This window comes from Limanda limanda, chromosome 11 (assembly GCF_963576545.1).
Source record: "Limanda limanda chromosome 11, fLimLim1.1, whole genome shotgun sequence".
Lineage (NCBI taxonomy): Eukaryota > Metazoa > Chordata > Actinopteri > Pleuronectiformes > Pleuronectidae > Limanda > Limanda limanda.
In genome coordinates, this window is record NC_083646.1 from 5,747,036 (window position 1) to 5,762,460 (window position 15,425).

Sequence of the window (15,425 nt, forward strand, 5' to 3'; positions counted from 1 at the left end):
GGTTCACTCACAACTAGACTCTGCTGTCAAATGAGATTATCGACACAAGATGGCAGCATCAGCATGCAGGACATTTTGTATATATATTTTTGTAAATGACCAAATATTAATTATTGTGGAAACCAGGTTGTGGCTTCTTGTCTTTACACTTTTCACACATTAAAATATATTCATCCAAATTGATCGTACACAGTAGCTAATAAAAATGCATGTTTACACAAAATCATAGATACATCAAATGAACACTTGCACGACAAACACCCTTTGTTGTTTTCCTTATGTTGTATCCATTATTGTTTTTTGTGTGTTTCGTGTGCACTTACATTTTCCAAACACTGGTGGAACCAGTTTGTAAATTTCAATTTGCATGCAAAATTTGAAACAAGAAAACCCAACTTGCTAACTGACTGGAGTCCTGATGAGGGCTTCATGCTCACAGATGAATTTGTTCGAAAATCCATCCCATGCTGGGCCCCAGCTGGCTGTCGCATTATGCCCAGGATATGTCATCGCATATCCACCAGAGTTTTTGACTCTCTCCTGAATCCAGAACCTGCAAACACAGAACATGCTCATCAGTACCTCTATTAACTTTACAGATAATACCAACTAACTCCAATGGCCCTCAAAGGGACAAAGGAAAACTCAAGTACTCCGACAATCTGCACCTAATTTATGAACCGATTAATTCCCAGCATAAATAGATCTTCACCAGTTGCTGGCTGCAGGAATTTAATTTGCCTGAATAATAATAATAATAATTTAGTTCAAGAACACCCTCTCACAAAGTTAAAGAAAGTGAGAGAACATTCCTGGATCCCTATCAAAGTTCTTTGGGGGTTCTCCCCTCACTCATCCCACATCCTTTTGCCCAGTTCTGTGGAAATCCGTCCTGTAGTGTTTAGTTAATCTTGCTTACAAACATGCAAACCCACAAACAGATGGGTGAAAACATAACCTCAGAGGGAATAACTCTGGCACATTCACAGGACTGATATCTACGAGTGTGTAATTGGTTATTTGACTGCTGGACCGTTCTCGTCATGTGAGAACCTGAAAGATGCTCAGTTTCAATTCTTACCCCAAAGTCTCATTGCGTCCATCAAGCCAGATCCACTTCTTCTCCTCATTTTGACGCAATCCCATCCAGTATGCATGATGTATGTCGTGGTAGAACTTGGTGTGCTTATTGATGAATTCCTGAAGGTGATCATCACAAACTTTCACACTTCTCAGCATTGACAGTGAGAAAACATTAGAATCCCTCCACCTCCCATATGTTTGATTTTACAAAACACAATTGTTTCCAGTTGAATTTTGTTTGAAATGTGAATATGAAGTGTTTCTTAACCAGCACAATTTTTCTATATAATTTAAAAATCTATTTAGAACTCTGTGTTATTGTGGCTTAATGACGATGGAGCTCACCTGCTCTTGTAAACTGTCGACAACAACCAGGTCTGCGTTAGTGTTTTGACAAAATGCTCGTGCTTGCGTCCATGTCTTCCAGGGAGAGCCTTGCTCATAAAACAGGTAGCAGTGATCCTGGAACGGGATCCAACTCTCCCGGCATGGCTTACACTCTGTACTCATGAAAGAAGCCGGGAAATAGAAGTTAAATATCACCAATTTAAGTTTGACACATTACAATCGCTGCCATAGTTAAACACAATAGTTTGAGAGGCTTGGCAACGGCTACTGACATTTACACTTTATTATATGAGCATGGCAGATTTTAGCTATTACCTTAAATAAACAAATATATCTATATTCTCTGTGTATATCTGTGAGTTTAGGGCTGGACTCACTGTGTGGTTGTACATAAAGATATATATATATAAAGCACTTTGAGTGGTTGTTAAGAAAGCTAAATAAATGCAGTCCCTTTATATACTCACTTTTTTGGGGGCAGAATGCATTGACTGGGAAGTTTTGGAACATCATGATGACTCTGAGCGTCCTGTTGAGATCATCTCTGTCTTCTTCATGGGCCTTCATGACCCCGAAGACTGCAGTGATGGTGGAAAAGAGACTGGTCAGTCCAGTGGACAGGTGCTTTACCCCTGAACCTTTTTAAAAATCCTCTCCTACCCATCATTAATTTCCAGGCTTTTGTCATGTGACAGTCTCATTTTCTTTATTTGATTTCACCATGGAGTTGGCTTACAATCAAGCCAACTCCAAAATACATCAAAAGCTAAGCTATAACAACATCAAAACAAATAAAAGAATTATCAATATTATTATCAACATAACAATTATGATACCCTATTATACCCTTTATTTGAAAACAATATGTCCCACTTTCCAACTCGTTTCTTTTCAGGGAACTGGACCTGTAGTGTCTGGATTTAAAGAAGCAGCCCACTATCTGCTCTCTAATGTCAAATTGTCCTGAAATGCAGCAGCAGATAAGGTTTTAAAATGTTTTAAAACATTTTAAACTGAAAATTCTGAAAATGTGTCGATTGCCAATGGAGATATCGAATCTGACATAAAAATGTCTGCTGAGGAATCGTATGGTATTGTTAAGAAAATACTGTGCATGAGGAAGTGGACACTTCAACATTACTAATCCAAAGTCAACAGTAAAATACAGTTCTCAAAAAGCTGAGCTCACTCACGCATCTCTTCTTTTTTTGTGTTTCCCAGATGTGATGTAAGCTGCGTCATTAAAAACTCAGTCTGTTGAAATCAAACTCACTGTAGATGATGACTCTGATGCACACGATGAGCAGGACGCAGAGAATCCCCAAACACACCAGCAGCAGGACAAAGTGCCGGGAGTGTGCCGCTGCTGCTCCTCCAGCTGCTGCTCCTCCAGCTGCTGCTCCTCCAGCTGCTGCTTCTCCACCTGTTACTGCTCCTCCAGCTGCTGCTGCTGCTCCTGCACCTGCTGCTGCTCCTCGTCCTGCTGCTGCTCCTCCACCTGCTGCTCCTCCTCCAGCTGCTGCTCCTCCTCCACCTGCTGCTCCTCCTCCAGCTGCTGCTGCTCCTCCACCTGGTGGAGGAGCAGCAGCTATTTCTCTAGCTGCTGCTTTTACTGACGGAAGTGAAAATATTCCAATTCATTTTCAACATTATTATGGATATACCTGTGACCTGTGTATATTCTGACACTCCATATGACTTCTATATATTATTGTTTTTTAAAGCAACACCATAATCCCCCCCCCCCCCCCCCCCGAACACCTATTCTTGCTCTATGTATTAAAAGTTACACAGCGACACATATACGGCCATAGCCCAAACCTTCAAGGTTGATGTGAAAATGTTTTAGAAAGTTCAGGAGGAGCAAATTTTGATTTATTTTCAACATCACATATGAAAAATTCAAATTGGCGCTTTTCTTCCATAACTAACTTGTTACAGTTGCTGCAGGAACTTTAGATTTAACTGTAGAATAAATTGTAGAGTCTTCATCGTTTTCTGGTTGATAAAAAAAACTAAGTTTTAAATCTTTTGCATGGAAATTTAACAAGTAATATATATAATTGTTGTTATAGGAGTTTCATAGTAGTCACTTACCTTTCTGAGGACTACCACCATTTTTGAAAACTAGAGTATCATAATAGTTTTCTTCCTCCATCCTTAAACTCTGTTCATCGTCGTATTTGTGTCAGTGCAGAGGAGAGCAGGTTAATTAACAGAATTAACTTTAACGGATGCTTGAAAGGCTTGACCGAACAAAAACAACTCCGCACTTCCTCATGGAGAACCAACGAGGTTCCTCTTTCTTCATTACCTAACACGTAAACCGCAGTTTCTCAATTTGCATATGACATTCTTATTGGACAAAGTCAAACAGTGATGCTGAAGTTGCAGCTTGTTTTGAGGTCAATGATTACACACGGTGTGAGTTGTCCCTTCTCAGTTGCAAGTCTGGAACTGAAGAAGTTACCAAAGTCAGTATTTTGTCATGTTTTTCATTCAGCAAAGCGGGTTCGTTAGCTCACAGGGTCCTGGACCTTTGACCAGCAAATTGTAATCAGGCCATTATTGGTTCACAGTGAATATTCTTTGTCAAATTTCAAAAGATCCCAAGTCGCACTTTTTCATTTGAATTAATTTCGAAAGTTGACCGACCTGTTTAAATGTCTGTGTCAGTCCGATTAGGGAAATAGAAAAAAAATGACCAAACCGATCTGCCGGTGGTTTTGACCCATGTTGCAAACCACTGCTGCATTTAACCTGAGGACGTAGAAGAAGATATTTTCATCTTTGACTGCGACAGACTGCTGGTCGCCAGTTTATTCAAAGTTTATATATGTTGAACGTTTCATATGTCCAAGTTGCACCAATATCAATAGTGCCCTTCCCTATTTACAGTTTGTGCTCCACATACAGACAGACAGACATTTGTGGAATCAGTAGCTAGATTGATAGATAATAAACAAAATTGACATTAAAAGGTAAATTTTCTTCCTTATCTTCTTCATTTAGTATAAACAAAACAATGTTTGTAGGACCAGACCCTTTGAATAAATGTGTAAAACACAAATGAGTGAACAAAAAAGCAAGTTTCTAGCGGCTTTATATTTCCTTTTTATTTGAACAGAAACTGCTTCCTAATCCGGTTTGTTTAAGGCTCTTGTTTCTCAGATCCAGCGTTTCAGCATGCCGCAACACAACCTTTTCCAGTTGGCCAGATCATCGGCACGACACTTAGAGCACAAGGCCCTCGTTGCAAGTCCATTGCTCCTTCTATCCAGTACCTAGTGGAGAAAGAAAAGATTCAGATGAGAAGATTCACACCATTCCCAGCAAATTATAAGCAACTTTAACTTAGCTTAGCTTAGCATGAAGACTTGAAACCGTAGACTGTACACAGAGATAAATGATGTGCCTCCACTTCCTCAAACTATTCAGAAATGAGGAGGAAACACGAACGCTGCCATCCGGCATATTTGGAGACATTTGGTGTACAGCTGCAACATGTAACTTCACCACTAGATGTCACTAAATTCCACACACTGAACCTTTAACGTGTACTTTGACTTTTTTAGTTTGGTTCATGTTCCATCCACTAACACGGAGGAGGCGGGGTTTATAACCTATGCTGCAGCCAGCCACCATGGCACGATCAAGATGCTTTGGCTTCTTACATAGGGAGCCAATGTTTCAGAGGTGAAACGTTGCCTTCTGTTAACCTCCAAGGTGTGAGGGCGGGGGGGACGAATAAAACATTTACTTCCTGTGGCTTCGCTGGGACTGAATCATCCGCTTGTTCGGGGTAATGATAACGTGTCTGAGCTGGGGCCAGGCTCGTTCTTATTAAAATGACATATGGAGAAATGTTTGATTAGTGTGATTTTACTGGAAAGTGAAGTTGGTTCCATCCGCCCACATCCATGTGCCCGCGTCCTTCTTCCCCATCAATCCAATCCAATAGGAGTGATTTTCATCATTAGAGGCCAAAGTGTGGTTGTTGATGAATTCCTACATTTGTGAGACAGTTGTGAGAGAAGTCATCTGTCATGTGTCCACAATGATACGACAATAATCATCAAGAAAGTGAAATACAGATGAAAATACAGATGCAAGAAACAGGAACATTAAAAAATTATCAGTCATGGTTAGAGACACGTGAAATAAAATTAAAAACAATAAAAAATTGCAAATGGAATTTCATTTACACAATTATAAAGTACGTCTTAACTCTAAATATTCAAACAAATCATCTTTTGTGTTCACACTTTTGAACGCCATGTATCTCCACCTCTAGTTACTAAGTATATTCATTTGTGTCCGTTTTAAAGTACTATGTGTATCTGGCTAGCTGGAATTACAAGTTCATCTCAAATAAAGATTTTACCCAGTACTCATCTTATCTTATTTTATGGTATGATATTGTATCTTACTAGCCTTATTGTGGTACTTGTACAGCAGTAAACGACCTGAGCACATCCTCCAGCCCTGATCCAAAAGGACAGAGGTGTGTGTAAGTGAAATCGATAGAATCGGTCTTGCCTGTTTCTCCAAGCTTTCAATCACCACCAGATCTGCCTCCTCTGCTCTGCAGAACTTACGACTGTTCAGCCAATTCTCCAAAGGTTGTTGATTATTAGGTTTGGAAAAAAAGTAGCAGCTCGATTGAAAAGGAATCCAGACGCCCAGACAAGTTCTACACACTGTCAGACAAGAGTCAAGCAACACAATTATAGTCATAACCATAGCTGTTTACTGTATACATCAAAATATATATACAATGCATTATATAATATATATAAGTGTAGAAACTAATCTGTCTAAACAAGTTATTGCACTCAGATGAAACATGACACAATAAAACAGTTAACACTCAGTAGAGCACATTCCCATCAGGCACCTTACATCCAATCAAGTCGCTTCAAATTTCACACACTCAAAGATATCAGTCGTCTACATGTGTCTGATTTTATTCATCAAGATCCAAGAATTATTTCCCTGGGAAATCTGTGAAAATGTCAACAGCAAAAAAAGCCTGATCTCACAATGTTAGTGAAAGTGGTCAAGTCCTATAGATTATTTTTTTGGACCATGTCTCATTCTCCCAACAATTTTCATTGAAATCCATTGTGTAGATTTTGCATAAACCCGCTGACAAACATAGCGAACAACACACAGGAGTGAACACACACTGTCCTGGACGAGGGTGATAAAATCAAGAGGATAAAAACTAACATTTACAATTTAGGAGCTTAAAGCTTTGAGGTTTGAGGAATGGAAACACTGGAAAACATCATCTTTGCATCAAAAGCGAGGTGTTTTTTCACCTTTCTCTGGGCAGTGGGTTGGCACTGGAAAGGTTTGGTACTGGAGGATGACCTCCATGGTCCAGTTGAGTCCGTCTCTCTCTCTGCTCAGCTCCTCGCTCCGTCTCTCCAAGTCGTTCTTCTCCTGCCGCAGCTGCAGATTCTGAGCTGCTGCATTTTGCATGTGTCGCTCTGACGTGAGGGATGTTGCTGCAGAACAGGAAAGATTTACTGTCTCACTACTGGGTTTTCAGTTCGAGCACAGGCTATCATAATCCAGCTGTATTGACGCACATATGCACAAATAATCACAGACTACAGATACTTTAATTACAAAAGCATTTATTAAAAAAAAGGGGAAATATGGTTAATGTTATTCAATGATTCATCATTTTAACAAACTCCAATATTTCAAAGATAACAACAGCAACAGCAATTCAGAAAATACATGTAAAACCTGCGGTCTACCTATGTATGTCTGTCTGTGTGTGTGTGTGTGTGTCAACGTGTCTCTCTATGTGTGTGTGTGTGTGTGTGTGTAAGAGAGAGAGCGAGAGAGAAGAGGGGGAGTGGCACATCCAAGATGGCGGCCGATAATGATTCGTGGAATCAAGAGAGCCGAAAACTCTCAAAATGGTGGTTTGACTACAAACAAGATGGCGGAGCCACTTTGGAAGTTAGAGCCAGAATGGGAGGAGAGAGAGAGAGGAGGCGTGGCAATAATAGACTCTCACAATGGTGGTTTAACTTGCGTAATCCAAAATGGAGTCTATGTTAATGACCATGTGGCCGGAGCTCACAATGGCGGTCGCCACATGAATTACACAAAGGAAATTTTCAGACAAAGAGAATTTCTTATCTCTGCTTGGCTTTGGGCCGAAAGGCTCCCAGGTGCATTGAACGTATAAAGTATAGATTTAACTATGTGACTCCGCAGGGCCGAACCGGAGCGGATTCGTCGTGCTCCGTGACGGGATGAAGCTTCGTCTTCTTCTGCAGCAGCGGAGATCGTGTTGCTTTACAGGAACGTGCGGGTGCTTGCAGCCGTGGTAGATCATGTGGAGAAAGAATAAAAGTCTGTGTGTTTCACTCGTCCCGTAAGTGATTTCCTGTTTCGGTCCTTCAAGTTAAAACAGCAAAAATTCCTATCAAAATAAAACTTTGACTGAGATAAAAGAAAGACATATGAAATGAGTTAAACAAACGTCTAATCGCCTCCTTAGTTACTGAGTTGACTGGTAAGACCCCGGGGGGTCTAGTTGCAACTTCAGCATCGGAGTAAAAGAGAAAAAGATCTGAGGGGTCTCAGCTGTTTTGTACCTTCTCAAAGAGGCCAGCCTCCTTGAGAAGGGGGGTCAGGGGTCAGCTGGTTATCAGCCAATTGAAGGTCAGAAGTCAAGTCTCAGGGAGCGGCTTACAGTGGGGTCCTTGAAGGACCCAGGAAGTGATTTGCTCCCACATGGAGATAAGATCTCCATGTGGTTTTTTTATTAGAGGGGAAACTCTAGGCTGGTCTCAGCCTTGCGTGTAGGCCCCTTTTATGACTCTTGGTTGAAAAGTCAGATCGCTGGGAGTCTCCCCCAAAATTGTATTCATATGATTCTGTCTTCTTATCACTTGTATTTATTGATGGTTCTTTTCGATGTGAATGAGTTTCCTGTGCCTTTCAAAGCACTTTTTAAACCCTGTTTTCAAACGTGCTATATAAAAAAAGGTTAAAATTATAACGGAAAAATACAAATATATGAAATGTCTTTGTGGCTACAGATTGTCACGTTTTATTGGTATAAATGGGAATATATATATTTGGAAACAGCCACGTTAAGTTGAATCTTTAGTGATGTGCAATATGTGAGCATCAGATTCCTCAAGTAGAATAAAAACTTCAGAATATAAGACTTTCACTTACCGTCAGTCTTGGAAGATGCTCTGACGTGATTCGGTTCTTGCCCCATTGTTTTCAGTTTTAAGGTAATTTGTTGGTGTTAACATGTCAGAGACAGAAGCTGACTGCCTACAGCTGGTTGAATGGGGACGGCCGTCACTGGCTGTGTGGAAACCAGCAGTGAAAACACATCTTCTCTCCGGTCCACAGCGGCTCAATGCATATTGCTGTTAGTGGGTTGTTGCTGCTGTGGTACGTTGCAAAAGGAGGCGCGGTCCTGACTGTAGTCCGGTTTCAGAGAAGCCAACTGAGGCTGATTTCATGAGCTCCACTTCCTCTTTTTGGGGAGAATGTTATGAAACAGTCATTTCTTTCTTTTACTTTGGTTGTTATTGGACAGGTTGCTTTTTTTACGAAGAGCCCATGTTTATTTCTTAATATGTTAATACAAATACTTCATCATGTAGCATCACATCGGTGGTCTGGCTGTATATAGACTGTGTATAAAGATGGACGTCATGAAGGATCCCCCAAAAGTGAACTTAAAGCGTCTCAATCGCCCTCTAATGGACATGGAGCTACTAAAAAGTCACATGTCAAATAAAAGAACCAAAGATGGTTTATGTCATTTCAGATTGTTCTTATCACACTGATGTTTGTTTAACTGTATATGTTTATGATAAGTTTGAATTGGGTTTTTATTTGATGATATAAAAACAAGGGGAAACATTGTGATTGACAGCTGAGACTGACTCACAATGAGACTCTGCTGTCAAATAGGATTATTGACACAAGATGGCAGCAGGACCATGATATATGTATTTGTAAATGACCAAATATTAATTAGAGTGGAAACCAGGTTGTGGCTTCTTGTCTTTACAATTTTCACACGTTAAAATATATTCATCCAAATTGATTGTACACAGTAGCTGATAAAAATGCATGTTTACACAAAATCATAGATACATCAAATTAACACTTGCACGCCAAACACCCTTTGTTTTTTTCTTTATGTTGTATCCATTATTGTATTTTGTGTGTTTGCGTGTGCACTTACATTTCCAAACGCTAGTGGAACAGTTTTGTAAATTTAAATTTGCATACAAAGTTTGGAACGAGAAAACCCAATATGCTAACGAACTGGAGTCCTGATGAGGGCTTCATGCTCACAGATGAGTTTGTTCAGAAATCCTTCCCATGCTGGGCCCCAGCTGGCTGTCGCATTATGCCCAGGATATGTCATCGCATATCCACCAGGGTCTTTGACTCTCTCCTGAATCCAGAACCTGCAAACACAGAACATGCTCATCAGTACCTCTAATAACTTTACAGATAATACCAACTAACTTTAATGGCCCTCAATGGGAAAAAGGAAAACTCAAGTACTCCAACAATCTGCACCTAATTTATGAACCAATACATCCCATCATAAATAGATCTTTACCAGTTGCTGGCTGCAGGACTTTGTCCTCGGTTTATTAAGTATTCCCCAGAAAATCAAGGAATATGTTCAAGAACGCCCTCTCGCAAAGTTAAAGAAAGTGAGAGAACATTCCTGGATCCCTACCAAAGTTATTTGGGGGTTCTCCCCTCATCCCACATCCTTTTGCCAAGTTCTGTGGAAATCCGTCCTGTAGTTTTTAGTTAATCTTGCTTACAAACAGGCAAACCCACAAACAGATGGGTGAAAACATAACCTCAGAGGGAATAACTCTGGCACATTCACAGGACTGATATCTACGAGTGTGTTATTGGTTATTTGGCTGCTGTACCGTTCTCGTCATGTGAGAACCTGAAAGATGCTCAGTTTCAATTCTTACCCCAAAGTCTCATTGCGTCCATCAAGCCAGATCCAGTTGTTGTCCTCATTTTTACGCAATCCCATCCAGTATGCATGATGAAGGTCGAAGTAGTACTTGGTGTGCTTATTGATGAATTCCTGAAAGTGATCATCACAAACGTTCACACTTCTTTCATTGATAGTGAGAAAACATTAGAATCCCTCAACCTCCCATATGTTTGATTTTACAAAACACAATTGTTTCCAGTTGAATTTTGTTTGCAATGTGAATATGCAGCGTTTCTTAACCAGCACAATTTTGCTATGTAATTTAAAAATCTATTTAGAACTCTGTGTTATTGTGGCTTATTGACAATGGAGCTCACCTGCTCATGTAAACTGTCGACAACAACCAGGTCTGCGTTAGTGTTTTGACAAAATGCTCGTGCTTGTGTCCATGTCTTCCAGGGAGCGGGTTGGTCCCAAAACAGGTAGCAGTGATCCTGGAACGGAATCCAACTCTCCAAGCATGGAGTACACTCTGTACTCATGAAAGAAGCCGAGAAATAGAAGTTAAATATCACCAATTTAAGTTTGAGACATTACAATCGCTGCCATAGTTAAACACAATCGTTTGAGAGGCTTGGCAACGGCTACTGACATATACACTTTATTATATGAGCATGGCAGATTTTAGCAATTACCTTAAATAAACAAATATATCTTTATTCTCAGTGTATATCTGTGAGTTAAGGGCTGGACTCACTGTGTGGTTTTAAATATAGATATATATAAAGCACTTTGAGTGGTTTTTAAGAAAGCTAAATAAATGCAGTCTCTTTATTTACTCACTTTTGTCTGGGCAGAATGTATCGACTGGGAAGTTTTCGAACGTCATGATGACTCCGAGCGTCCTGTTGAGATCATCTCTGTCTCGGGTCAGCACCTCGGTCTCGTTCGCTAAGATTTCTTTCTCCATCATCAGTTGGTGATTCTCCTCGGTCTTGTTCGCTAAAATTTCTTTCTCGAACATCATCAGCTGATGAATTTTCTCGCTCTCGTTCGCTAAGATTTCTTTCTCCATCATCAGCCTGTGATTTTCCTTCTCGAGGTGGATGACGTTTTCTGCGACAGCTTCCTGGGCCTTCATGACCCCGAAGACTGCAGTGGTTGTGGGAAAGAGACTGGTCAGTCTAGTGGACACATGCTTTACCCCTGAACCTTTTTAAAAATCCTCTCCTACCCATCATTGATTTCCAGGCTTTTGTCATGTGACAGTCTCATTTTGTTTATTTGATTTCACCATGGAGTTGGCTTACAATCAAGCCAACTCCAAAATACATCAAAAGCTAAGCTATAACAACATCAAAACAAATAAAATAATTATTGTCATTATTATCAACATAACAATTATTTATGATACCCTATTATACCCTTTATTTGAAAACAATATGTCCCACTTTCCAACTCGTTTCTTTTCAGAGAACTGGACCTTTAGTGTCTGGATTTAAAGACGCAGCCAACTATTTCCTCTCTAATGTCAAATTGTCCTGAAACGCAGCAGCAGATAAGGTTGTAAAATGTTTCCTCCTCACTGACAACAACATTTTAAACTGAAAATTCTGAAAATGTGTCGTCCCAGACATTTATTGACCTGTTGCCAATGCCGATATCGAATCTGACATAAAAACGTTACCAGGATTGATACTGTGTTGATGGTCAGAGTAAGTTAGGATTGCTTACATGGCCTCTTTTTAATTTATTATGTTTACTGTTGTACCCATTCATCTATCAATTACCTTTTTCTACAATTTTACTTTAACCTGCCCTTATTAAATGAGGGAGGCTGGAGCCAGGGTTTCTGTTTAACTGAAAATTTGAAAATAATATAAATATATATAACTGTGCCTAATAACCCTTAAGTCTCTGTAAGTTGATTTTAATTGTTGTAAGTGCACCAAAATTTACTGAATCCAATGTCTGCTGAGGAATCCGTGAAAAGATGTATGGTATTGTTTAGAAAATACTGTGCAGGAGGAAGTGGACACTTCAACATTACTGATCCAAAGTACAGTTCACAAAAAGCTGAGCTCACTCAGGCATCTCTTTTTTTTTGTGTTTCCCAGACGTGATGTAAGCTGCATCATTAAAAACTCAGTCTGTTGAAATCAAACTCACTGTAGATGATGACACCGATGCACGCGATGAGCAGGACGCAGAGAATCCCCAAACACACCAGCAGCAGGACAAAGTGCCGGGAGTGTGCCGCTCCTGCTCCTCCTCCTGCTGCTCCTCCACCAGGTGCTGCTCCTCCAGCTTCTGCTGCTGCTCCTCCAGCTGCTACTGTTCCTCCAGCTGCTTTTACTGACAATAGTGAAAATATTCCAATTAATAGCAGCTCAATTGAAAAGGAATCCAGCCGCCCAGAGAAGTTCTACAAACTGTCAGACAAAAGTCAAGCAACACAATTATAGCCATAACCATAGCAGATACAGTAATATGGATTTGATGGTCCAGTTACTGACTATGGAGAATGTTCCCTTTTTCATCCTCACCCCCCCCCCCCGAACACCTATTCTTACTCTATGTATTAAAGGTTACACAGCGAAACATATACGGCAAAAGCCCAAACATTCAATGTTCATGTGAAAATGTTTTAGAAAGTTCAGGAAGAAAAATTTTGTTTTATTTTCAGACGTTGCAACATCCCATTTGAAAAAAATCTTAAATTTGCACTTTTCTACCATAACTTACTTGTTACAGTCGTTGTAGGAACTTTAGATTTAATTGTAGAATAAATTGTAGAGTCCTCATCGTTTTCTGGTTGATAAAAAAACAAAAACTTTGAAATATATTGCATGAAAATTTATCAAGTAAGATTCATGCTTGTTGTTATAGGAGTTTCATAGGAGTCACTTACCTTTCTGAGGACTACCATCATTTTTGAAAACCACAGAAGCATAATTGAGTTCTTCCTCCATCCTTAAACTCTGTTCATCATCGTATTTGTGTCCGTGCAGAGAAGGAGAGCAGGTTTGTTCAAATGAACTTTAATGGATGCTTGAAAGGCTTGACCGAACAACAACACCTCCGCACTACCTAATAGAGAACCAACGAGGTTCCTCTTAATTCAGGACCTAACACGTAAACTTTTGTTTCTCAATTTGCATATATGTTCTTACTGGACGAAGCTGCAGCTTGTTTTGAGGTAAATGATTACACATGGTGTGAGTTGTCCCTTCTCAGTTGCAAGTCTGTAACTGAGGAAGTTACCAAGGTCAGTATTTTGTCATGTTTTTTATTCAGCAAAGCGGGTTTGTAAGCTCACAGGGTCCTGGACCTTTGACCAGCAAATTCTAATCAGGCCATTATTGGTTCACAGTGAATATTCTTTGGCAAATTTCAAAAGATCCCATGTTGCACTTTTGCATTTGAATAAAGTTGGAAAGTTGACCGACCTGTTTGAATGTCTGTGTCAGTCCGAATTAGGGAAATAGAAAAAAAATGACCAAACCGATCTGCCGGTGGTTTTGACCCAGTTGCAAACCACAGCTGCAGTTAACCCGAGGTTTTCAAAGAATTTCATCTTTGACTGCGACAGACTGCTGGTCGCCAGTTTATTCAAAGTTTATATATGTTGAACGTATCATATGTCCAAGTTGCACCAATGTCAATAGTGCCCTTCCCTATTTACAGTTTGTGCTCCACATACAGACAGACAGACATTCATGGAATCAGTAGCTAGATTGATAGATAATAAACAAAATTGACATTAAAAGGTAAATTTTCTTCCTTATCTTCTTCATTTAGTATAAACAAAACAATGTTTGTAGGACCAGACCCTTTGAATAAATGTGTAAAACACAAATGAGTGGAAAAAAAAGCAAGTTTCTTGCGGCTTTATATTTCCTTTTTATTTGAACATAAACTGCTTCCTAATCCGGTTTGTTTAAGGCTCTTGTTTCACAGATTCAGCGTTTCAGCATGCAACACCACGACCTGTTCCAGTTGGCTAGTGGAGAAAGAAAAGATTCAGATGAGAAGATTCTGTGAAAAACGTGTTCTTTTATCCTTTAAGAGAAGATGAGCCGAACTCGGTTTGCTCAATCAAGAATTTATTTAGAAAGCAATGAACAGGTTATCAGCAAAGCAATGGGCTTCCAGTACATTAGTTGTATCAGAGCGCGATGAACATCTGGCATCTGTCCATTTTATAACAGTAGTTCTTCGTTCCTCCTCCTCGGAAGTGCGCAGGCGTAATCCATCCTCCTGGCTTTTGGTATACGGAAGTGAAAAGGAAGACACTCCCAATGACGCTATAGTTGCTAGGCAACCTGTTTACTTCATAAAAGTCCTTGAACCAGCAGATGCAATGTGGGCCAAAGGTGTTTACAATTGGAGAAAAGATTACTATGTTTCAGCTATATCAAAACAAACCTGACTGTGTAAACATTCGCAGCAAACTTAACCCAAACAATGTCATACTGACTTTGCCCCAGAAGGAACAGTTCCTGGATCTCTGTGTATCAGAAGTTAGAAATGAGTGAAGAAGTGAAAGATTCATTATTGACACTAAACAGCAACGGTTATTAAATTCATTTGTATGAAGGCATAATATCTAGCTAAAACTACTCCTATCTTTATTGTTAAGAGTTCAGTCAGACACAACCTATAGTTAAAAGTTTGAAATTCCAACAAACCCTCTTTTCACACCGTTCAAATCGGTGTGAGCACTTACTGGGGATTTTCATGTACTCCCAAACCTTCATCCCATCCAGTCCAAACCCGTCTCATCCTCATCATCATCGTCAGCATCTCCTTCGTCTCCAGCCTCCTCTTCATCAGCATCCACATCATGAGCTTCCCCATCACCAGCATCAGATCAGCTGGGGGGTGAGGCATGTTTTCCTCCATCAGAGCCGTGGTGATCTATTCAGCAATTTCAGAGTCGCTACGTATCATGTCATGGTACGTAGAGGTGGAGAGGGCTCCAGCCACTCAGCCACCAGGGGCGGTTTGGAAAAAA

General features: G+C 40.1%; 2 protein-coding genes and 1 pseudogene across 2 annotated transcripts; all 3 read right to left on the minus strand.

Annotated features, from left to right (window-relative positions):
* Positions 1–68: 68 nt before the first annotated feature.
* Positions 69–3,589, minus strand: LOC133014805 (C-type lectin domain family 1 member B-like). The gene is made up of 7 exons (XM_061082070.1): positions 3,529–3,589; positions 3,364–3,429; positions 2,705–2,809; positions 1,899–2,009; positions 1,429–1,583; positions 1,082–1,200; positions 69–553 (listed from the first exon to the last, which is right to left on the minus strand). Exons 1-7 carry the CDS (start codon positions 3,587–3,589, stop codon positions 400–402), a joined length of 771 nt encoding a protein of 256 aa, XP_060938053.1. The 3' UTR covers positions 69–399.
* A 979-nt stretch (positions 3,590–4,568) lies between these two features.
* LOC133013871 (CD209 antigen-like) lies at positions 4,569–8,689 on the minus strand (annotated as a pseudogene).
* A 1,062-nt stretch (positions 8,690–9,751) lies between these two features.
* On the minus strand, positions 9,752–11,549 carry LOC133013872 (C-type lectin domain family 4 member G-like). The gene is made up of 4 exons (XM_061080959.1): positions 11,252–11,549; positions 10,786–10,940; positions 10,440–10,558; positions 9,752–9,905 (listed from the first exon to the last, which is right to left on the minus strand). Exons 1-4 carry the CDS (start codon positions 11,547–11,549, stop codon positions 9,752–9,754), a joined length of 726 nt encoding a protein of 241 aa, XP_060936942.1.
* Positions 11,550–15,425: the final 3,876 nt, after the last annotated feature.